This window comes from Centropristis striata, chromosome 8 (genome assembly GCF_030273125.1).
Source record: "Centropristis striata isolate RG_2023a ecotype Rhode Island chromosome 8, C.striata_1.0, whole genome shotgun sequence".
NCBI classification, from domain to species: domain Eukaryota; kingdom Metazoa; phylum Chordata; class Actinopteri; order Perciformes; family Serranidae; genus Centropristis; species Centropristis striata.
The window spans coordinates 31,835,274-31,859,938 of NC_081524.1; the positions used below are offsets into that span (position 1 = coordinate 31,835,274).

At 43.2% G+C, this 24,665-nt stretch overlaps 2 protein-coding genes across 4 annotated transcripts in view; one reads left to right on the forward strand and one right to left on the reverse strand.

The window, feature by feature from the left end:
- Positions 1–20,647, reverse strand: part of LOC131975896 (teashirt homolog 1-like) — a 39,766-nt gene extending 19,119 nt beyond the window's left edge. The window contains exons 1-2 of one of the 2 annotated variants that reach the window (XM_059338709.1): positions 20,514–20,647; positions 17,960–18,532 (exon numbers count right to left, since the gene is read on the reverse strand). In XM_059338709.1, the coding sequence (XP_059194692.1) occupies positions 17,960–17,999 (40 nt within the window). In that variant the 5' untranslated portion in view covers positions 18,000–18,532; positions 20,514–20,647. Of the gene's footprint in view, positions 1–17,959; positions 18,533–18,735; positions 19,062–20,513 lie in introns of those variants that run through there. The other variant, XM_059338708.1, reaches the window with a different exon arrangement.
- Positions 19,316–24,101, forward strand: LOC131975897 (prostaglandin reductase 3-like). Of its 2 annotated transcripts, none has more exons than XM_059338710.1 (2): positions 19,316–20,357; positions 22,540–24,101. In XM_059338710.1, exons 1-2 carry the CDS (start codon positions 20,077–20,079, stop codon positions 23,468–23,470), a joined length of 1,212 nt encoding a protein of 403 aa, XP_059194693.1. In that variant the 5' UTR covers positions 19,316–20,076; the 3' UTR covers positions 23,471–24,101. The 2 variants fall into 2 exon arrangements, with proteins under 2 accessions (XP_059194693.1, XP_059194695.1); XM_059338712.1 differs by lacking the exon at positions 19,316–20,357 and adding an exon at positions 20,512–21,028.
- Positions 24,102–24,665: the final 564 nt, after the last annotated feature.

Here is a 24,665-nt window from a genome sequence, read left to right on the forward strand (position 1 = left end):
TGTATTGTCGTCATAGGAGCCAGAGGACAGAGATAGTGGGGGGAAAACAAGGCTTGAGACTATAAATCCACCCCTCCAGTTTATTACCCAACATTAAAGGACATGTCACCCTCCTAAATCAGCAGGCCGAGAGGAGACAGCAGGGCTAAAACAGGGAGCATTTGCATGTTCCCTCAAACATTCCTGAGAGGTGAACGAACTGCTCGACCACCTACCTCCAGTTACATCAACATCATAGTTCAAACAATTTGAGATTATGCACTACAAGCTGTTGGCTTGCTGTTATTATGGTAGTTTCTGAAGAAAAGTGAGGGTTTGGAGATGAGGAAAACTCATGCATCCTGTTATCAAGGTTTTGTTTTTATCAGCATTTTTTCCCTCAAAATGGATTTAAACATCCGCAGCACCTGGTCAGACGTCTGACCAGCGTTCCTACTTATTCATAGCTACAAAAAAAACAGCTTCACCTGGACATTCTTACAGACAGTTTAATTATTTCAAATAACGCTAGATAAGAGTGTGTAGAATTAAAGAGGAAGCCACCAAGCTTAAAATTAGCCTTTCCCAATTGTCACCGTACTCAAAGAGAACCTGTTTTCTGAAAAAAAAAAAAAAAGACGTCATTGACGCGCAATCACATTCAAACACACTCGCCTGTCAGTTTATAACTCTCCTACTCTCTCACACACACACACACACACACAATGACACACTCACGCTCGCACACACAGACCAAACGTTGTCCAACACACAAATAGACACCCACACATACACACTTTTTAAGCCCTCGCCTGGCATCAGCTGTCACACAACCTGTCTCGGAGAACTAAGCAGAGACAGACGCTGTCAACTTAGAGTGCCTCAAATGCCCACATCCAGCCAGGCAGAGGAGAAATCAAGCCTGTCTCCCAGTATAATTTGCACTAATCCTTCATGGGAGATAGTAAAGTCTATGGCATATCTGCCTAATAGCATCAGTCACCGGCAGGTTCTAATCTCATATTTAGACCCATTTCCATCACGGACTGACGACAAAAGCACCAGCACAAAGTGTGATTACCTTCTTATTTTTTACATTTCTGCATGACTTGACTCCTGATAATAGTGGTGGGGGGGGATTTTAAAAACATGAGAAGCGAAAACTTTGAGTTTTTTTTCTTTTCGTAGTGGAAGAAGAAGAAAGTCATTTCAGGCAACTACACAAGACAGGTAGACAGAAATAAAAAGAGGAGTAAAGTAAGTGGCGGACTGTATCAGGAGAGAAAAAGTGGAGGTAAAGAGAGTGAAAACCTTTCAGTTGAGAGCCTGCACACACATTTACACACCCGTGTGCATGCACACCCTTACACACTCTCCTTTTCAAAGCGTTTACAACCTGTGGTGTTTGTCCTGCTCTGCTGGCAGCTTTACCACGTGCATTTGAATGCCGACTGGAGTGCATCCCTCTCTTTCAGACAGCGCCATAAAAGACGACACACACAATGAGAGCTCTTTTCAGCCGAGTGGGGCTGCCTGGGGGTAGGGAAGCACCTCCAAAAACCGCCACAGCACTTCAACTCTCAGGGCACAATGAGGTGCTGAGCCTTGATGAATAATAAGAGATTATTCATAAAGATGACAAACAGAACAGAAACAAACTATACAACGTGCTGGGATGAAAAAAGTCCTTGAGTCGCAGCTTTTTGCTCGACAAGAGTGTGTGTTGTCTGAGTGTGTGTCTCTGAAGAGTGACCTGGCGAAAGCAGGGAGACAAAAAGAAAAGGGGAGGTAGCGCAAGGATCCTAATGAAGCCGTAAATCAGAGTCCGATGAGAACAGGCTCTGAAGGAGGATCACATCACTGGAGATCAATGCAGACAGCTCCACACACACACACACACACACACACACACACACACACACACACACACACACACTGATGAGAATAAAGACAAGAAACAGTCAAGCACATGCCAGAATTCCCAAGTGAGGCCGACTTACAAGCAAATACGTGAGCATAAGCGCACACATTTATTCTACACACACAAAGTGACACACACTCTCATCTACAATCTATTAAAGTTCCTCCACGCTGTCCCCCCCAGAAACCACCCATGGGCTCAGGAGTCCCACCTTCTTGTTCAATCCCGCTCGTCTGAATAATATCGGCCGTGATGAATGGCGCCATAACTCTGATATCCACAATCAATCTCTGCTTTAAAGACACATCCATCTTCTGTAATGCTGGCGGTGGGGGTGTGGGGAAGGTGTTGGTGGTGGCGGGGTGCTCGCCTGACCTCCTAGTGGGAGGGTGAAGTAGAGAGAGGGGCTCAAGGGTGCTGATGGAGGGAAGCACTGAGTGATGTCTGTCAGCTCACATCTGGCTGCAAAAATAAATGAGGCTTATGAAGACAAATGAAAAGAGGCCGTCTTGCTGGTTACACCACCACACACACACACACACACACACACACAAAATGCAGAGGGAACAGAGGAAGGAGGTGAAAAGAAGTTGGAGTCGGAGAGGTGAGAAGAAATAGAGCCCAGTTTTTCAAATAAGTACGCTGGTCTCATAAACAGTTTGTAGTTTTCTGATGGAAAATAATGCATTGGAATGTGTAGCTATCCTGTCAAGTTTTGTCTGGTGACAGAGCAACTTAACTTCCGAAGTATTGTTTTTCATGTCCCGTTGTTAGAAGCTATGGCTGGTGTTCTGGAAGATTTCGATTAAATCCCGGGCAAATGGGATAAATTCTGGTCAATTATTATCTGTCCCCTGATCTTAAAAACAACTGACAGGCGGGCTAGATAAGGAATGCAGATTTAGTAATATTTTGTATTGGAAATTAGTCTACTTTTATATCTACTATATTTCAAATTAACTAAGTCTGTCAAAAGTAATTATTACATTCCACTCTCATTCCCTTGCAGCAGGCATAGAGGGCACAGAGAGCACGAGTTAGTTTACAGCCCACAAAAACGGCATGTTCTGGTGGGAAACCAGAGTTGCGAGCCCCAGGCCAGGACTTTTCAAGCCATAAGTGTAAAAATATATTTGGTTGGGGAAACAAACTAGGGACAGAACTGGAAACTACAGGAAAAGGATAAAGGCCGGAAATAGTGTTTTTTAAGCGTAACCTTGTTCTTTTGACCTTTAACCTCAACCAAGTGGTTTTTAAAAATGTGATTATTCATAGAATGTCATACAAATGTGTTGCTCAAAGCTATTACTCTCATTCTTGATCGCTTTATAAAGATTGAAGTTGTTGAATGTACATTTAGCATCAGTACGTGCCAAAATCTGATCCAAACCGAAGCAGAACTGTGTGAATAAGATTGTTTCATTGTGCTTTAGCCAAACTTGGCTGCATGTTACAATCAATGAAATGCTTTTACAGCTCTCAACACCATCTTCTCAACAAGAAAAAGGAAAACAAAGATATCAAAATGGCCACTGTGTGAGTGAAACTCCCTGAACTGCTACCTATGACTGTGTGTACAGAGGAAGGGGGCGGGGAACTATTTAGTGGGTTGGGAGGGGGGGTTAAAGAGTGAACTATCCATGACCTGTTAGAAGGGTCACCCCTCAGTGACACCACCACTGAATATTCTTCTTAATGATGTGCCATGTCTTTTAACCCCCGCAGACAAAGCAAGGAAACATTATACTATCAGGACGACTCCCCCACAACTTCTTCTTTTTTACTCTTTTTCCCCCTCACTCACTCTCTCTGTCTGCGCTCCACCTCCTGCTGCCCTGAGTTGGATTTTTAATAATTAAACAGAGAATTTCAACTTAAGTTCTTCAGCCATGCTGACTGCTAGAAGCACTAGAAATATACTCTGTTTAGTCTGGTATAAGAAAGCAAAAATGAGCAAGAGGGCACAATTTTCAAAGAAGGTGCATGCTTGAAATTGTATGAATTTAAACCCCTCGAATGCCTTGAGAAAAATCTCTTACATACATTTATAAGTTCTAACCCATGGAAAGGTCCTTGCATCTAATTTTAGTTATAAATACTGATAGATAAGGCATTTTTGAGACCAATAAGGAAACAAATTACTAATATTGCTGCCGATAATATTCCTCATCCCTCAGCATTTCTGAGTTGGAATGAAATTGGACCTTTTTATGTAAATTATGCATTTCAGTAATATGACCCTGCAAAGGTACTCAGAGGGCTGATTTCTTAAACAAATTACTTTAATAAAAATGTTTTTATTGTATGACACTTTATGGACCAATTCTTGAAAAATAGAAACTAGAAATTCTAGAAACTAAGAAAAAATTAAATAATTGAAATAAAATAAATCACAACATAAACTGAACGGTATGTTTAGTTTCAGTCAATTGCTGATCTTTTAAATGAAGAGTAAATGAAATAAAAATAACATAAAAAGTTAACACAATCCCAATCGTTTACTACATTATATGTTGTTATATGTAGTTTTTTGAGCTGATTTTACTTTTAATTTGGTCACACTTGCTCAAAAGAAAAATAAGACATTGCTCAGAGGGTGGCAACAAGGCATTCTTTACTGCAACTAAACAGAGGTCAAGAGTCTAATCTGGCCATGCTGGAGGAAGGGAAGGGCACCCAGGTGAGATAGTTTATTGATTCTGCAAGTGGCTGGATGAAGTTAACCCTAGCGTGGGCCGATGATGGGGGTGGATGAGGGGTTGGGATGAAAGGTGAGCCGATGATGGATGAGAGGAAGCTGGAAATGGAGTGCGTGCGGTGAGGTAAGACATTAACACAGAAAGTTGTAGATAGGCATGCTATGACTGGACTGACACAGCTTGCTATTGTACTGACACATCGGGTTACAACAGCCGTTCCTATGTACAAGCTGTTCTGCAACGTAATGCGTTCTTAAACGGGCCCCGAGCGTTCTGTGCCGTGACCCCACAGACCTCCGACTGGGGCCCGACCAGCCGGGAAAGCTGTAATCTCTCTGTCAAACAACTCTTCAGTAGCAGGTATGGAGAGTGTGTGTGCGTATGTGTGTGTGTGTGTGAGAGAGAGAGAGAGAGAGAGAGAGAGAGAGAGGAGAGAGAGAGAGAGAGAGAGAGAGAGAGAGAGAGAGAGAGAGAGAGAGAGAGAGAGAGAGAGAGAGAGAGAGAGGAGAGAGAGAGAGAGAGAGAGAGAGAGAGGAGAGATATAAATGTTTCCAGGCCACTTCAAGATCAATTGAATGTTAATGACAGCAAAGTAAGAAATGAATGATATGGGGAGAGTGAATATTTATGCTCTAATAAGGCTAAAAATCATAAAGATAAAGATGTCTTTAACCAGATTACAACAGCAACACAAACAAGCTCGGTACAAAAGCACAAGGACACTGACAGCCAATCAAAATCCATCTAAATTTACAGTGCCGTTGTTATCTAAATTTACAGTGCCGTTGTTATTACCATGTCTGTATACAAAATTTGGAAAAGCTAGAGCAAATAATAAAAAAAAACAACACCCAAAACTTGCTAAATCTGTCAGCTGGGGACCAACTGCAACCATTATATCTGGAAAAGTAATTTACAATCCTGAACCCTGACATTGTCCTAAATTGAAAATAAAACCAAATGTGATAACTTGCCAATTCTTTGAGATACATTCAATTGAAAACTTTACAACTGTACAATAAAGATATTAAAACGGCCCATGTGTTGACTGAAACTATGCACCTCCTCTGTGTATACAGTGGAAGGGGGCACTTTCAGAGCGATCTGATGAACGATAGAAACACCAACAGCCAATCTAAAAACCCATCCAGCATCATGTTTAAAGTCATAAAAAAACGTTTACTCATTGAAATCAACAACATTTCTGTCTCCTTGCCTCTGTTGCGCTGAAAGACACTCTGCACCATAGCAGTGCACTACTATACCTACTGTTTTGTTATTCCTGTTATTTGTATTCTTATTAAGAATAATGATAGATAAAAGCTAAACCTAGTGCGGGCGACCTCAGCCTTCATCATGTGGATGCTCACAATGTTATCATTATAGTTATGCTTCATGGTGTGGACGGCCTTTAAGTTCTTATAAATATCTTTATTCGCTGATCATTTTATGAATGATTGTATAAAAGAAAATGTGTAAAGATTGTTGAACTGTTCGCTCAAATCGCTTTGAATGCTTTCTTAATGTGATTGATTCTTTCAGATATACTTCAAAGTTGCACTGACTTTGGCTTTGGCCTATTCAGCGGAGTAACCCTGCATTCACTAACACACACATACACGGCGACTGTGTGTGAGTACAGCGAAGACAGAAAACATTACAGAGCCCTTTTTTTGGCACCAGGCAAAGTGTGCAGGGAGGGTGGAGGTGGTCTTGGAGAGGGGGGAGGTAGAGAGGAGAGAAAACCAGGAGGAGAGAAGAGTGAACGGCGGGGGCGGGCTGAGGGAGTAGAGATGAGGGAGGGAGGGAAGGGAAGGAGGGAGGGTTGAGCGTTGGAATGAACTCTCTCAGGCTTTGTGGTGCACGTTTCCCAAGGCCCCCGCCTGGCCCCTTTGATAAATGACACATGTCATTCTGTCAGCTTGTGACACTGCAGCTGGGAGGCCCTGTGATGTATGGCTCTGCTGAAAAAGGAAATCAACTTTTTTCCCTTCTCTCTCTCCCCCGTTTCTGTCTCCCTCTCTCTTCCCTTCTTTCTCCCTCCCTCCTTCCCTCGGCCCAGGCTGAGAGCATGGCCTTTTTATATGAGGATTTAGGTTTCCTCTGGTCCAGTAAGCTTCCCCCCCACCCCACCCCCCTGTAGCGATAGACAGGCATGCATGCAGCCAGGTTGTGGCTGGTTTGTTCGCCCGTACACACTCGCAGTGACGCAGCTATTATGATCGCGTACAAAGCGGTAACCTGAGGAAAAGGGGGCAACGCCACCTTCGAGGTTGATCCAGGATTTATGGCCAAAAGCAGAGGAAGTAAACAAAGTATGCACTTTTTTTTATATGGGGGGGGGGGGGCAGGTGGAAAGGGGGGGTTAAGATTCCGGTTGGGCAGGATGGCTGGTGTCTCCCACTGGGTCATCTGTCATCCATGTGTCTGACTGGAGGACGAGCACACACAGCTCTCTGGAAACATAGCGCATACACACACTCCCACAGGAACTGGGATGAACTAAGAAAAGTATGCCACACACACACACACACACACACACTTACGCGGGCACATACTGTACAGATGCAGGCGGATAAATATTCACACTCCAAAAGAGATTTCAGAGCAAATACCCGCACTATCAATCTTCAAACAGTGGAAAAAAAATGAAAACAAAGATGCGATGAGATTTTATTTCACAGGGCAAATGAGTCCAGCCAATGAGCTGCTCCCGCGAGGCCTGCCCTAACCCTCCCTTCCTGGCAGATTAGCCTATCACGGCATCCCATTGACCCCTCCACTCCATGCGCCGCCCACGCAATGGGTGAGCCAGCATAAAGAAGACCAATCTCTCTCTTTCCCTTTTTTTTTCTCGTCTGGATACACTCTTTCTTACTCTCTCTCTAATCATATCCTGGTTCTTTCACTTCCTTACTCTACCCCCTCCCTCTCTCTCTCTCTCTCCCTCTCTTTCTCTCTACACCCCTCCTTCCTCTCGTTTCTCTCTCAACGGCTGACCTGTTATCAGCGCTCTGGAGATTTAACGGCCAAAAAAAACAGCCGAGCGTGAGTCAGGCGTGACGGAGGGACGTTTCCCAGTGTCGCCTCTCAATCTTCATGTGATCTCACACACACACACACACACAGACACACACAGAATTCACTCACAAGACAAACACACTGATTTGGAAATCAAGATCAAAATATCCAAATATGATCACTGGCAGATAGTCATTCTGGTTCGGTAGAATCATGATGAGGTGACGGACGTGTTGGTATGAAATCACAGGAATGAGGAACAGGATTCAGGCCATTCAGCAGGGCTGCATACACACTAATGAGTAAGAGTTCACTATGTGTTGCTATGGGGACCAGGGCTACTTTAACTAAAGGAGAGCAAAAGAGCGAGAGACACAGAAAGACACAGGGAGCAGAATAAAAAAGAAAATAGCATGAAAAGGAAGGAGAAGTTGGCGACAATCCAAAAGACAAAGGAGTGTCAGATATATGAATTCATTTGTTTACCAATAATTATCACATACTAGAAGCTGACCAACAGGTTTATTAATGTGGATGTATTTCATTTATAAAATGTAACACTACAGTGTTGTCTGAGTTAAGCTCTTTTCAATAGTAACGCAGCATTCTGATTGGATTAAACAACAAGGCAACAATATTTTTAGAGTTATTATTATTATCTTCGCTATTATTGTTGGCTTATTGGCTTAGAGCATTTTAGTATCATATAATTCTGGTTGAAACAGGAAATATTTGGAATTTTTGGTTGCATGAAAATTGTCAAATTAATACCATGCAGCATTATAAATATCAGCTATCTGCACCTTCCAGCACCGAAGCATTGATACCCGCTGTAAAAGGCTTCTGTTTGAACCTAAATGGGATATAATGTCAGCCGAGGAAGAAAGAGGCTGAGCCACAGAGAGAGATCAAACCAAAACACGTAAAGAAAAGCGCAGCAATCGTCCGGACTGCAGCCACATGGGGGTCACGACCTGCCTTCGACCCCTTCAGATGTGCACTCTGGTCAGGGGGGGTGGGGGGTGCATTAGAGGTTGGGGGGGGCGGGAAAACAAGGCATCATTAGGGCTGAGTGATGAGCGGTGGCCATGTCTGACGACTGCAGGGTAGAGCTCCGCTGCAGGACCAACACTGCATTTATAAATGCCAGAAGGCCTTCACAATGCTGTCAACAGCACCAGTGCAACAACTGTGTGTATGTGTGTGTGGTTAGAGGAGGGGAGGGGGAACGCACCACCACTGGTATGAGCCCCCCTGTTAACAAGCTGCCTCTGTGACCCACAGGATATTGCTATACACATGTAGACAACAAACACATTGAAAACACACCGCGCCACTGCAAGAGCATTTCCACTGCTAATGTCCATCTGAATGAATAGTGTAGCCACTGTAGCCATTTTGTTTTTGTTTAGTCTCCTTTTTGCCCAAAGTTTGGCTTGAGTGCTTTGATTTTCTCTTTTAATCACAGCTGGAGGAGAGGAAGAAAGAGGCATGAGGAAATGAAGGGAGTGATATGACAAGCGGGGTAGTGTGTGTATGTGTGTGTAGGATCCTGTGAGTGTGTAAGAAGGCAGCAGTGTTGGACTCCAAGGTCAGCCGATAAACACCACATTCACAAGTCAAGAGCTGAGGAAGGTGAAGAACCTGCAACCTCCCAGATCCTCCAATCCTAGCCAAGCATTCACCTCAATTAATCACCGGGATTGTTACACCATGGTAATACCAAAAACAATCTCCATGATCACACGCACAAACAAAATTTCAAATTGCTATCATCCATCTCACCTGCCCCCGTTAAAGGCACAGGGAGGGGAGGGGAAATGGTGGATGGGTGAACCATTCATTGGCCTCCCTCTCCCTCTCCGTTCTAAAGGCCTGGCCAGTGAAATGATGGTGAAAAATTAACGGCAGGCAGCCAAACAAGTAAAGGCGCCAGGGCGAGGGGATCAATGCGCGGCATCCGCGGCGGGAGCAGCTATGTAAAACACTTGCCTTAAGTCAGCCGCATCCGGTTAATATTTAATCCCTCCATCCATCTCCACAAAGAGCGTTTCCCTTTTAGCTTTAGCTGCCGTTTACTTTGATTACACACAACCGTTTGGGGTGGCTGAGGTGGTGGTGGTGGTGGTGGGGGCAAAGCAGGAACGATAAGAGAGCTTGGTGGGTGATTTGCATGGGGATGGAAAATATTCTCAGGTTTGATAATCGCTCGGAGCAGTCTAGTGCCAGTGTGAGACAGAAGAGAGGAGCTAGGCCTGAAGAAAGAATTAAATAGAGAAAAAGGGAGAGAGGTTGAGAAATAAAAAAAAAGGTGATGCAGAATGAAGCTCCAAAAAAACAAACTGAATTTCACTCCGAGGGGGTTGCCTTATTTAAAACAAGAGATATGCAAATAAAGCAGGAGTAGCGAAATAACACTGATATTATCTTCCCCGGTTATTTTCTGTGGCAAATGATTTCTAGGGAGGAAATCCAAAACTGTAACTCCCAAGTGAACATGCAAATCCATCTGTGTATTCCTGGGGAGCCTTCTGCGCTCACTCTCATGTTGCTTTTTCGCGTTGCTGTTTTTTGCTTCCTCCTTCTACCGATTGAAGCTTCTCATGTTTATTCTGCGCCGGCACTGAAAACTGCATTTATTACAGAAACCAAGTCATAACTACACAGTGTCAACAGCACAGCACATGAGCACATAATAACTTTAAAATTCTTAGAACATATGTGCATGTACGGATAAATTATATGGTGTATAATTAGAAATAAAGGTATGTAACAGTAAAGTTTATGTCTCCCTTTTTATTTCTCTCACACACACACACACACAGTTACCACGAAATTGTACACATGATGCTTTCTATTGTACTTTAATAATTAAAGGGAAATTAAACTGCATGCCACCGCACTGATTTAAACCCCTAAAAATTGAGAAAATATGGCAAATGGAGAACATACACGCTTTAATTTCCTTCTTTTTTTTCCCGCTGTAAAGCCAGAAGCCTTCCGACCCCAAAATGTGTTTGTCAGCCAGCGGGTTTACTGGAAGTGAGCCTTCGAGATGGGCGATGGCAACTGTTCATTTTCTCACTCATTGACCTCAACTCCCCACTTTACAATGTGGAATAAAAGTGGCCAACAAATTGAGGAACCAAGGATCAAGGGAACCAGAATGTAGGTTACTCTGCAGCCGCTGCTTTGCAAAAGGTGAATACACTACACACTGTGTACAAATGCACCCACACACACACACAAACACAGAGCAGGGGTGTATTGAAGGGGCTTTTAACCTGTATAACACCATATATCAGCTTTAAAACTAACCGATAGATAGCAACAATCTGATGGAAGCATTTTTCCATGCGAGCGTCTTTGCATGTTTGTGGTGGTTTAGTACCTGATCGGAGAGCGAGATTCGGACAGTAGATCACAGTTTAGACAGCTACAATTGGACCAAACTGGACACCTGCTTCCCGTCCACCTACACTCACCATGACCGCTAATACGCCGAGCTATTGATCAGCGCTGATGCCGTTTCAAAGGGGGAAGAGAACCGGGGCTGCAGGGCCTGTGACAACACTGACAAGGGTAAAGTGTTATTTCGCTCGCACGCCGACAGCTGGACAAGGGGGTGGGAGGGTTGCAGGGGGGGAATGGGGGGGGGGGAGTTCGTGCATGTGAGTCGGGAGGGGCATTCGGCCGGCCGGGCAGTAATTCTTAATTGACACCTGTCAGGATAATGGCGGCAGTCACAGCTGTTGCGGGAGAATTTGTCCATCGTCCCGTTCATCTGTCAGCTCTAATACCCGTCCTAAAAGCTGCCCCCCAACCCCCACCCCTCCCTCCAACACCATCCAACCACCTTGCCATCCATCACCCACATAGACCCCCACCCATCTTCTTTGATGCTGGACCAAACACTGGTGCCATCATCGAAACATCTTCGCATCTTTGCCAATGGCCAAAACAGACTTAATTCATTAAATTGCATTCAAACCATGTTGAGATGATTAAGTATTTGGCGAAAAAGCAGCTCCAAAAAAATAAAAAAAATCAAGAATGCACACTTAAATAAAGCCTCACTTCTTCCTTAGTTTGTTTCCCTTTCAGCTATTCATTTCCCCGACGATTTCCACCTAACTTTGTCTGATGACGTACAACCGACAGTGAAAGAAAAGCAGCTCAGTTTAAGAAAGAAAAAACATTTTTTCATCCCCGTTTTTCATTCACCCCCCCTCCTTTCTTCTAACACCAGCCCTTCTCTCTCTTTTCTCTTTGCTTTTGAGTGGCAAAGTATTTATCCAGAAGAGAGGGGGATGTGAGATGAGAAACATGCTGGAGAGGGGAAAAAGAGCAAGAAATAAAGGAAGAGGGAGTGCCGAGAAATGAGAGGAGAGATGAGTGGTACGTGAACGAAACGGAGAGAGAGAGAGAGAGGTAGAGAGGCAGAGAGGAAGAAGAGAGGGAGGAGTGTGCAGGGGTTGGGTGTCCCTGGATAGGGCTTTTGCTCTTCTGTAGTGGGCCCATCTCGTTTGTCTTGTTTGTTTGTTGGCATCAAAGAGCTGCCTCTCACTCCCCCTGCTAACTGATGTAATGAGTGGGTAAGCTACATGTTTTTTTTTTCACTGCGCCGAGGAATTCAAATACTTATTAGACAAAATATTCTGTAATTGCTCATCTTTTATTGATAGAAGTAACATGTTAAATTTGGCTCTAGCAGACTTTCCCATAGCCTCTCGAGGAGGCACGGCACTGATCAAGAGAGCAAATTTACCCTCGGCAAATGTAATACTTTACTTAAGAAAATTTGAGATGTCAATTTTTGTGCCTTAAATGTTGCACGACTACTTCTCTTGAACGATTCCCCTCTTATCTTCCTCATGTCTCAAATTATGTGCAGAAGTAAAAAAAAAGAAAAAGAAGGAGAAACAACATATGAACAATTTTTCATTAATGAGCTCTTAAGCGTTACACCCCCACTGTGGAGCCTTAACAAAATGTAATTACTCAGCACAAGACAAATATTACATAGTAATTAAGCACACTTAACAAAGAGCTGATAACAGCAACAGCCCGCCATTTATCAAAGCATTGAGTCCAATTTGAATTTCACGAAAAGTTTAAAAAAAAATCGAGTTTGTTATGCTGCTGCAACACTGAAAAATGAGAACAAAAATTCTTTATTTGGGGGAAATTGTTTTTCTATGGCAGTCAGGAGTAAGACTGCTTGTCAGCCCAGTCCCAGAGGGCTGCTTTCTATCTGTTTCAGACTTGATTTTCTCAGACTTGGATTTTTTTTTTTTGGATCCCATGACTTGCTGCTGTTTTTATGTGCTGCAAGGCAGGCAACAAAGCACATCTGGCTGCTTTAATGATATGATTTCCCATCATACTAAGCCACCTCCATTATGACCTCCCACAGAGACATGCTGGCTGCACTTAAGCATTAGGTGTAGGTGTGTGTGTGTATCTGTCTGTCTGTCAGTCTGACTGTCTGTGTTTATGGTTGACGGTATGTGTGTGTATGTGTGTGTGTGTGTCTAAAGTGCAGCGAGGGCAACACACTGCTAGTGATGGTAGCGGCATGCCCTGAGGGCAGCTTTTGTTGAGAATGCCCCGGAAAGAATCAGAAGGAAAGAAAGAGACAAGGAGGGGTATTATGGCTATGCTGTGAAATATACCCTTATCTGTGTGAACAGAAAAAAGCTTAACACATGCCTGCTAATACCTTTTTTATTTGATTATTTTAGTTATTCACCGATAATCACGACTAAAAAATATCCTTTCATGATTTTAAAGCAGTTTTTTTTTAAATGTGAGAATTTTCCATGGGCTTTTGCAAGGATAATAAACGTAGCTAATGCACATAGCACACACACAAACACTTGTGGTGACTCAAGGCATTAGAAGAGCGAGCTGAGCATGTTTGACCTTTGACTGCCTCAAATCCCTGATGTAAATTTAACTAATAGTTTCGGAGGGTGGCGCAGGAGCAAAAGTGGCTATCGACGAGGTCGATCGATGCCACCTGCTAACGACACCACCGCTCCAATTAGCGTAACCTCTAGCCGAGTCCGACCGCCAAACACACACACGCTAAAGGGGAATACCCAGGAAACATACAGCACAACTAAAAGGGGTGAGGGGAATAAAAACAGCAGATCAATATGTGTTCCTGCTCTGTGTGATATCCCTCGTTTAGATTGGGAATAGTGAGCAGATATGACAGTCAGAAGTGAGAAATATTTGGAGCTGCTGTTAGAGCTTTTTTTGTGCTCCTGTTGAGGGAGCATAGAGGGGATCTGAAGGCAGGCCCCTGCTAAAGAGGATGACTAACATGGCGTGGTTACCGTTACACTCGTTCAAGTTATTCATTCCAGGAAAACTAACACCGGTCAGTGCTAAGCTACAAACACACACACGCTCTCTTCGCCCCTGTCTCTCTTTCTCCCCCTCACACACAAACACACATTTTTTTTTTTATCATCAAACATAAACTTCTCATTTCTCAGAAGCTGTGGAGCCTTTAAGTCATCGGAAGCAATAAGCCGCTCCAACTTTCAGGCCAAAGACACTAGTTCCTTTGCTGAAAAATCAACTTTTTATCAAAACAAGACTGTTCTAATTCTCAAGAAGGAGGGGGATACTGGAATCCAGCAACATAAAAAGCGAAGAATAAAAAGAAAAACACACCTAGAGGCTATACACTGCTGCACTCCTCAGGACGCTGGTGAAGATAGAAGGGTGGGGGGCACATAAATCTCAGCATGCTGATTATTTCGAGGGGAGAATATCACATAACAGCATCGTCAAGTAAGAGCACAAAGGTCGCTGTGTAATCTTAGCTACCCCGGGCATGCAAAATCATTAATCCCTGGGCACTGTGATTCTCCAGCTCGGAAATAAACTGGAGGCCTTCAGCGAGGCGGCTGCAGAGTTGGGAGGACGTTCAGCCAAAGTAGACCCGTGTTATGATGTGCTGGTGATTTACTAGCAGCAGTGCAACACATGCAAAAGTGTAAAAACTTCAACGGGGTGTCTATATTTTAAAAACGGTGCCTGGGATTAGTTTGGAGTGCTGATACATCAAGTGGTTAGAACAGGCCTGAGCTGTGTCATTAATATAAAAATAAATAAATCTCTTCGCAACATTTCCGCTGTCACATTCCAGCCGAAACACAAGGAGAAACTTTAAGAAAACGCACTGCGACCTCGACACAGAAATTAAGCTGTGTAATTGAAATGAAAACAAAGGAGAAAATAAAAAGAGAAGAGAGGGGAAGGTTGCTGGTCTGGCTTGCTTATTACAAGGTTATAAAGAGTGGTGGGGGTGGGGGCGGGGGCTCACCGAGGTCATTAACTGGCATTGTCTCCTGACGTGATTAGTCAGGTAGCAAAGTCCATTTGTCACCTGCACAGGCAAATTGAGTTGGTGCTGCACTAGGGGCTATGGGGACTGTATAATATCAACTTGATTACATCAAGGCAGCTGCGGACTTGACACCTTACTGAATTTGTCAGCATTAATCGTTAGGGCCTGTCACAAATCCATCAGCTCCACAGATAATTAGGGCTCTCTCTAATGAAGCCAACGGGAAGCAACCTTACCCCCCCACCACCACCCTTTTCCTATACCCATGCACACACACACACACACACACACACACACACTGTCTCTTTCTTATAATTAACCATCGTGCTCCGCAGAAATAAGAGCGACTATCTTATCTGCTCTTCCTCCTCGTCTTCCTCCTGTAAGCCAGCCTCAGATGAAAGACGGCGTCACTCCATTCTGTCTTTTTATTGTTCCTGCCTTCTTTCCTGTCCCCCCTCACCCTTAAATCGAGTCGTTTAATGAAGAGGTGAGGCTACAAGTGTAATAGCACACAGTAATGTGCATCTGTGCACAATAAAATGCATACTGGAAAAAGAGAGATGTACTTTTTTTACACACTTTCTAATGCAGGTTTTTCCATTTTTTTTTCCATCTCAGCTTTACAACTTGAGTGTCTTAACATAGATACTTACATAAAGACTATAAAAGGGTTTTTAAAAAGAGTGCAATGAGGGACACGTATGATGTATAAAATATACTTTTTGTGGATCTTAACACTACAAACACAACCTTTAAAATAGTACTCTAGAAAATTGTGTAAGAAAAATTATTTTCTGAGAAAATAAATTAAATTATGTGTCAAAATCACAATAATGTAGCTATCAGATTTACACTACAAATCCCTTAATTTTTTAAAGAATTTTCTAATTTAGAGGACATTAAGAAATACAAAAAAATCAGCTTTTGCTACAAGACCAGATAATACATTTCATGATATGGCGCCATTATAGGAATATAAAATTGTAAAACTCAAAGAAATTTCTACTTTCGCCTTTTCTGAGCTTGTGGAATATGTTACGCCGGATTTGGCCCTGAAACACTAAAACAAACATTACATAACAAATAATATTCTGCAAAAAGGGTACAAGGTGAGAAAAAAAAACCTGTCAAGACAAGTCTGCTATTGTTGTTATAATTGTCTGATTTCCAGTCCCACCATGAGCAATTTCCTCTGAGCGGCAGCACAGAGAGGAAGCCACAGGTCAGTACCAGCTCCCAGTGGAGCATCAGGCTAGCCCAGTGTGTGTGTGTGTGTGTGTGTGTGTGTGTGTGTGTGTGTGTGTTAGTTATTTGTTGCTACTGGGAGCGTGGAGTGGAGGGCGTTATCTCTGACCGACTGTCATGTTCATGGAAGAATGGAAAACATCCCGTCTGCCAAGCTGTGATTGACCATTACAACCCATGATGTGCATGGCATTCAGTGGACAGTGTAATGGATCAATGGCGTGTGTGTGTTTGTGTGTGTGTGCGTGAGAAAGTGTTTGTTGGGAAGGGAGGGAGGGGTCACAGCCATGTCATGTTTTCATGCCTCCATCTACATACAGAAACCTAACAGGAGTCACCATGGCCGACCTTTTTCCAGTGGGCTATTTCGCCAAAACAACAACCAAAACACACACACACACACTAAGAAAAGTAAATCTGAATCCTTTCTTTGCAGTTCAGGCACAGAAACCATGCGGAAAAGTGCTTTGCTAGAAAGAAGTGGAGCACCGGTTGAATGTTCTCCATCCTACACTCCTTCTCATCCTCCTCCTCACCCTCATCACCAGCACCATCACCATCACCAGCTCCCTGCTTAAAATGATAAAACCTGCTGAGTTCAAAGTCTTCGTCGGCTGGCCCTCCTGTTCGACCCGCTTTGCACCTCATATTTCAAAATCTCTTTAAAATTCTGTAACTGTCTTTTGTTCACTCCAGTTGTTAATGCCTAACTTCAAAGGCTCGGCCTCATTAGCACAGAGGTAGAAACCCCTGTCACTCATTTACATTTGTTTAAAGGCTGCAGGGAGACGAGAGGAAAAAGGGGGAGTCCAAATCCAAACCACTAGAAGTCAACCTTGTCGGTCCACTGCCAAGACCTGGTTTTATCAGTTGGTCACATTGCAAACGTTACGCTCCCCTCCAGCAGTGGATATTGATTTCATTACTGGACTGATTCTTACAGTGAATGTGGGCTGAATTTGGATGTAAAAAGCTCTATCTCTATGAAGAAAAAGCACATGAGGTGACTCAAACATCTGATTAAAAAAAGCTTGATTTTTTTTCTGTGATCTGTTCAGCACACACACCGTCCTTACATCTGCTTTTAGTAGCTTCCCCTAAAAATAAAACGAGCTGATTTTTCACCCTAATTCGCAACTTTTTTCTGCTTAAGACAACAGGAGGATTGTGTGTATGGAACCTACCAGAGGCATGTCTGTCTTCATAGAAGGATTTATTGATGTTTATCAGGGATGAATAGATCAAAGACTGCCACATGACAGGCGATCAATCACGCATCAAATCAAGGATGGCAATCCTCTAATAAAACTGAAAGAAAGGGAAAAAACCGGCTCTCACCAGTTTTCTCCCCCTTCTTTCCCAGTCAATTATTCATCATTACTCACTCTTGAACCTCAAAAGCTCCCTTTTATCCCCATAACATGCCATTTAGTTTATCTCACCATTCTTAAGAGAACTTTCCTGGCAAAGGAGGATAAAAAAATTGTGAAAAGAAGTGGCATTGCGCAGATATGTGCGTCATTTGCGCATTTAGACACATTTTAAACACAAGTGGGGGGTCAGGGGTTGAGTTGCGCGCTGTGTTAATAACACAAGAAATTAAAATTTAAGTTGTGAAATAAATCTCAGCATGCAGCTAAACAATATGACAAGGAAAGAGATATTTTCATTGTAAATAAAAACTACAAGGATGTGAAATGGTGTGAATGGAGGAGCGGGTTATACCTGCTGATCGCCGCGGCTCTTGCTGCTTTCTCCTCGGCATAGTGACCGTCACTTTCCACGGTGCTTCTCATGCAGGAATTACAAACAAATCAAGTCTATCAGTTTTGAAAAATCATCCCGTTTTTCAGGGGGGAAGGCTTTTGATCTCGGAGCTGTCTTCTTTTCAAACTGCTTGCTCTTTTTTGGACTTAAAAGCTGGATCGGCTTCGACAATAAGCACAAAAATTACGAAGGGATTCGGCCAGCTCCTGACACCTTCATGTCCATCAAAGATCATCTTCCTTCATTTCTCTCATGGCAGAGTAAAAAAAGAGAAAAGAAGTAGCAGCAGAAGCAGGGAGAAAGCACCTTGAAACCCAAGTTTTTAGTTCACTCCCCCTGGAAAAAAATCTCCCTAATCTCCAGTGCTGCTTGAAAGGGGGGCGATAGTTTGCTGCGCCTTTTTACGCACACCAAAACTAAAAAATAAATAAACTCTGACGGTAACAAAACAAATAAGTCCCGTGTGAGCGCAGCGCGCAGCTCTGATAAGTAATGTATCCTTGTGTTTCCTTCTCTTCTTCTGCCACAGACCTGAAAGAGAGAAAGGGGAGAGGAGAAAATAGATAGACAGGCATTAGATGGGTTAATGTCAGTCCCGTCACCACCACGCCACCTCAGCCCGGATCCAGCCTCACCAGTCCGGCGGAGACTTTTTCCTCCCTCCCCTCCTTCCCTCTTTCTCTCCCATTGAAAAAAAAAATAAATGGGACGAGCAGGCTTTCTCTCTTACTTACGTTTTAAGACTCGTGGAAATAATTTCCACCGCTCATCTCATCGCATCTTGGACAGAGTCGGTTTTTTTTTTTTGGAGGGGTGGCTGATGCGGTGGAGAGGATATCACTTGAGAGAGAGGGGAAACAAACAAGACGCAGGCGCATCCAAAGCTTCGCCAACAAACAGATCACATCGACATGGACTAAAATATTTGTCTCTTAAAAAAGCAGAAAAAGGAGAGAGGGGGAAACTCCAGGGACTGATCCGAAGGTCTCCCAAAAAAAGGAAAATGGAAACGCGGTGGATCCAGAAGCTGTTTCAGACAGTCTCAACTGATAGACAGACGCATCGAGTGGCTTTTCCTGCTACATTTTTACTCCTCCCCTCTCCACAAGCGTCACCCCTGACAGAGGAGCCTACCTGTCAATCTTTTTAATTGTCTTGTTTTCCCCCCTCTCTCTCTCTCTCTCCTTCTCCCTTTGCTTTAAAAAAATCCCAAACCCTCCGACAAAGGAAAGCTTTCGGAAGTTACCGGGAGATTAACTAAACTTAGAAGTATCGCAAACCACAACAAGTCTTCCACTACACGGTTATTGCAACTTAAATGTCATGTTTCGCTTATAAAAGCGTGGCGCTGACATAGCACGAGTTAGAGGGTCGTCTCCCACAGGGGGTGGGTTCAATGCTCCAATATGTTGCAGTAATAGTTACATGCTTTTCAATAGATGCTTGCTGGAAATGACACATGACAACACATTGAAATAAAGGCAGAATGAAATGCAAACTCCCAAATAATACAGGTTACAGGTGTACATGTGGGGGGCATGAACATGTTTCGGAAAGAATAAAAATGCGGATTTAACAGAGCGAGTTTAGCACAGCGTTTATTTGGTATTTTTAGATGTTTTGGAGGGATCCGGTGGGGTCGGTGTTGGTTTCGTGGGTGGAAAACGGCTGAGGATATGTTCGGAGACGAGGATTGATTTGTTTCACCTTACTAGGAAGTGAGTGTTGTGTCCGGGAAGGGGAGGGACTCCGACAACAAGTCTGGGGCGCTGCTGCTGCTGCTGCTGCTGCGCTACTTACAAGGCTGCACCAGTGCAACGTTTTAATCCGAAATACTCGATTCCATGCTTTTTTGTTTAAGAAACAAAGAGTCACGCTATATATTATCGCATTTTTTAAATATTTGTTAAAAAGCGCGGTTTTTCTGCACGGATCGACCCGGCCCCGGCCTGGCCTGCAATGCTCTGCATGTGCAAAGGGAAAGAAAGCCTTTAGCGCAGGCTAATGGCAGTGGGGCTTATTGCTGCCACGAACGTACGTCAAGTTGTCCGTGAACTTTGTCACATTTCGGAGCCATGTTCCGCCTGGTGAGAAGCGGCAGGAGATCGGCGGTATCTGCAATCGGCGGGGGGCGAAGAAGCACCGACGCACTTTCAGGAGTTCATCCGGTTGCGCGGCGCTTCATCATAGATATGTCCTACTCAGCGCACTTCATGGATTTTAAAGGATCCTCCATAGCGAGCAGTATGAAAAAGCTGGTCGTAAACAAGCTTAGTCCGAATTTCAGAGACGCCGTTTCTATGCAAACCGTAGCTGTTCCGACACCCGGAGACGCGGACTTGCTCGTCAGAAATCGGTAAGTTGTTGTTTTTGAAAGGTGTGCAGAAACACTACTGCTCTCTCTCTGCGCGTTCCGAATAGCAATAGGTGACCCAAAGCGTGCTATGAGTCTATTAGTGGATCATTATTTCATGTCAGCAATGTTGAGAAGTTTATAAAGGGCTCCGCTTACCTCGATTTACCCATGTCCAGCACCTGCGATCATCATCATCATCACAAGATGGCAAAATACGTGAGGAATAAGCGCTGTACTGTAATTCCAAGTTCCGCCCTCTCTGCATTTGTCTATCAATCCATCTCGGCATCTCTCTCTCTCTTTCCCTCTCTCACACCCCTCTCTCTCTCCCTCTCTCTCTCTCTCTCTCTGTCCTCCTGTCTCTCTACGTCACCAAACTGCAAACAGAAAGTCGTGGAGGGGGGGCTCAGACTGGCATCCAGAGATGGAGATGATGGAGAAGGAGATGCAGTGTTACATGGCGCGGGAATTGCAGCATCATTTCTCTGATTCGCAGCAGTGTATTCACGGTTAGGGGAGAGTAAACCCACCTGAAGTCAGTTTCCAAGCCTCTTTTAGCCTGGCACACTGCATGATTATTACAAAACTACATTTGTTCATGTTAGGTGGAGAAAAAAGCACAAATGAATGCTCTTTTTTTTAAATAGTAGGATTTCTGATTCCACCCAGAGGTAATAATTTTTATTTGATTTAATACTACATGACTGACTGTATGTATGCCTGATCGGACTCTACATCTTATATTAGCTTTACGCAAATGCACCTCAAGGTTTATTTTGGTGTTTAATACCAATAAAATATACATTAGTGTCTCAGTTGCTTGTGAGCGAAGACCTTTGACCAGCAGGTTGCCTGTAATAGTGAGGCTTCACAGTCTTGGGATCAGGGAAAACAGAAAATAAATATTTGTGTGCGGAATAGTGCAAATTGAGAACCACTTATCACATACTGCAGAGCATCAGTGAACCTTAATAAATATTGCATTTGAAAAGTGTTAAGTGATGAATATCAGAGTGAGAAATTGATAATTGAAAAGATCATGAGTGCAGTTAAAGAGGCAAAATGATTCACAAGGAAGAAATAAAACTTTTTTCTTTATTTTAGATGTTGTCAGTTATAGTTTTTGTTTCTTTGTTTTTAGTACATTTTCAAGTCCCTCTGCACATCCACACCTCCATGTGTGTACTTTTGAGTAAATGTAATATGAAGAAATACATAACATCACATTAAAAATATATTATATGAAATGCTTTTATGATATTATTCAAACTGGTCTGTCATGAGTCTAAAATTCTATTGATAAGAATGCACTCCAAAACAAATAATTAGCATACATTTGTCATTTTTGCCATAAATGAAAAATACAGGCGATCAATCCTGATATTTAATATTTAATAACGTATAATAATGTTACTGTAACAGTCTGCTGTACATAATATAATTTTATCATCTCGTTGAATGGTGATGTTTTTTGTGCATGAACAGACTTTACTGCCACAAATATCATCTTATTTTGTTTAAACTCACATGGCTCAATATTTTAAAGTTGTGTGAATTGAAATAGTTTCACCTTTGATGAGAACATAATATTTCCCTGTGAGGAAACAGATTCTATAAATGTACAGTAAAGTAGTGAAATCAAGGTGTTTAGTTCTATCACTGTGACCCATCTATAAACCACAGAAGCATTATCTACAAGCTCAAAGTACACGTGTGACATGCACGGTAATGAGGCACAGCATGCATGCCGCTCTAAAAGACAGTAAATGATTTATTTATACATTCCTTTCTCACATATTTGTTTCCAACGTGTTACCAAAGTAAGATGAAAAAAACAGCCGTCTTCGTGTTGAGGCAAGAAGCAACTATCTAAGATTTTTAAAAAGTGCAGTTTGTTGTGGGTGTCTCTGAAGACAATGAATCATGACATCATGCAATGTGTTTTGTGATACAAGCCTTTCCCTGTCAGTGCAGGACCGTTCTCTTCCAGAGAAAAGGGAATCATTGCCAAAACAAAGCAGAGTGTTTGCGCCCTGTGCAGAAATGTCTAGAGAAGGAAGCTGAAGTCTTGACCTTCAGACAGAATTCAGGAAATGACCACATAAAGGCTTTTGTGCATGATGCATGGACTCATGTTTAATTTCCTCACCTTTAATGCACTTTTTTTGTCTTTGTGTTTCAGTTTTGTGGGAATCAACGCCTCTGATATTAATTACTCTGCAGGCCGTTACGACCCCTCGGTGAAGCCCCCCTTCGATGCCGGTTTCGAGGGTATTGGTGAGGTTGTTGGCCTCGGCCTTAGCGCCAGCTCCCGTTACACCGTGGGGGACACTGTGGCCTACTTCGGCAGCGGTGCGTTTGCCGAGTACACGGTGGTGCCAGCCAAGGAAAGTGTGCCTGTCCCCGCGGTGAAGCCAGAGTTCCTCACCCTACTGGTCAGTGGCGCCACAGCCTACATCGCCTTGAAACGTCTGGGCGACCTGGCCAAAGGTGAGACGGTCCTGGTCACGGCGGCTGCTGGAGGAACGGGACAGTTTGCTGTGCAGTTTGCCAAACAAGCTGGGTGTCACGTGATTGGGACCTGCTCGTCAAACGAGAAAGCCGGTTTCCTCAAATCCATCGGCTGCGACAGGCCGATCAACTACACCTCAGAGGACCTGGCCAAGACGCTGAGGAAAGAGTACCCACAAGGCGTAGATGTAGTCTACGAGTCAGTCGGAGGCAGCGTCTTAGAACTCGCAGTGAACTGTTTGGCCCAAAAAGGTCGGCTGATAGTGATCGGCTTCATCTCGGGGTACCAGACCGCATCAGGGATCCCACCCTTCAGAGGGGGGACACTACCGGTCAAGCTGCTCCAGAAGTCGGCCAGCATTCGGGGTTTCTTCCTGCCCCACTTCCTCAGTGACTACAGGGAGGCTCTGGGGAGCATGATGCAGATGATTGCCAAGGGGAAGCTGGTGTGTGAGGTGGATTGTGGGGATTTGGCACAGGAGGGGAAGTTCGTAGGTTTGGAGTCAGTCTTCCGGGCTGTGGACTACATGTATGCTGGGAAAAACCTGGGCAAAGTGGTGGTGGAAGTGACACCGCCCCCTGTTAGTAATAGCAAGCTGTGATTTAACTGAGCCTCAATGTGCACTGGGTTCATACAAAGTCTTGAACGTTTGGGAAATGTTTAATTCTAGCCCTTTATGTGTTCTCAAGGTTAGGAATGCTTGAATTTTATATATAATATCCTCTCCTTCCAAAATGATTCATTTTCAACATGATCTGTTCAATCAACTTTGCAAACCAAAAATCTTTTAATATTTGAAATGAATCATTCCCTCTACTATATTTGTTTTTTGTCAACTGGTGTCTCACACCAGACAGGCTATGCTAGCTAATAGCTACATAGTCCTGTTGATCCCTTATTCTGGAAATTTGCAAGAAAATAATAAAACATAATGAAATCATACAATCAAATTGTCAATATACATTGATTCTGCAGATTAAGATAAAGTGATAAAGGCTTTGAAAGTCTGGATTTTTTTAGGTTAGGGGCTTTAAAAGTCTTTGAATTTTACTCTTAAAATGCTGTAAGAACCCTGTGCACAAAAAATACTTGAACTTTAATGGCAAAATGGACAACTGCAATGCTTTCCATAATTTTGAAGAGAGATGTCTTTATTTTTGTAAGATGATTAATATAACACTATAAGTAAATCTAAACAATGTGTTCACAAATAAACATAATGAGCAACTTTATGTTTTGCAATCATGGTTTTGGTAATCAAGCAATACAAAAGTGTGTTTTAGGATAGTGGTCCCTTACGCGTAAGACTGAATTTAGTATAGAACAAACCTGAAAATGAATTATAACTATGCATTGAAATCAGAGACGTAGACTATTTTTACAGTGTTTCTTAATCTTGTGTGCCCACCTTCTGGTATAAGTCCACCGAAATTAATTTAGACCAGCTGCCATAATGTGCTTGCTTTTAGCACTCTCAGACACTTTATCTACCATAAATGTTTTATGATAGACTTCATTGTTTTTATAATAGGGGCTTACATTGGTATGTGCTTGTCAAAAGTGAGCGCTGCTCCAGGTGTGCTTGGTATTTCATCGTCTGTTTGTGGCTGACAGAAACGGCATTCACACAATCAATCTTTTCATTCACATGCCCCGAAGCTGCACATAATAAAAAAAAATTAGTCCAGCTAACCAGGAGTTGGACTAGAAAATGCCATTACTTTTCCTCACTGCAAGGAAAAGAAAAAACACTTATAGTGAATGTACTGTGGAATGCCCTTTGACATGTTTTTTTC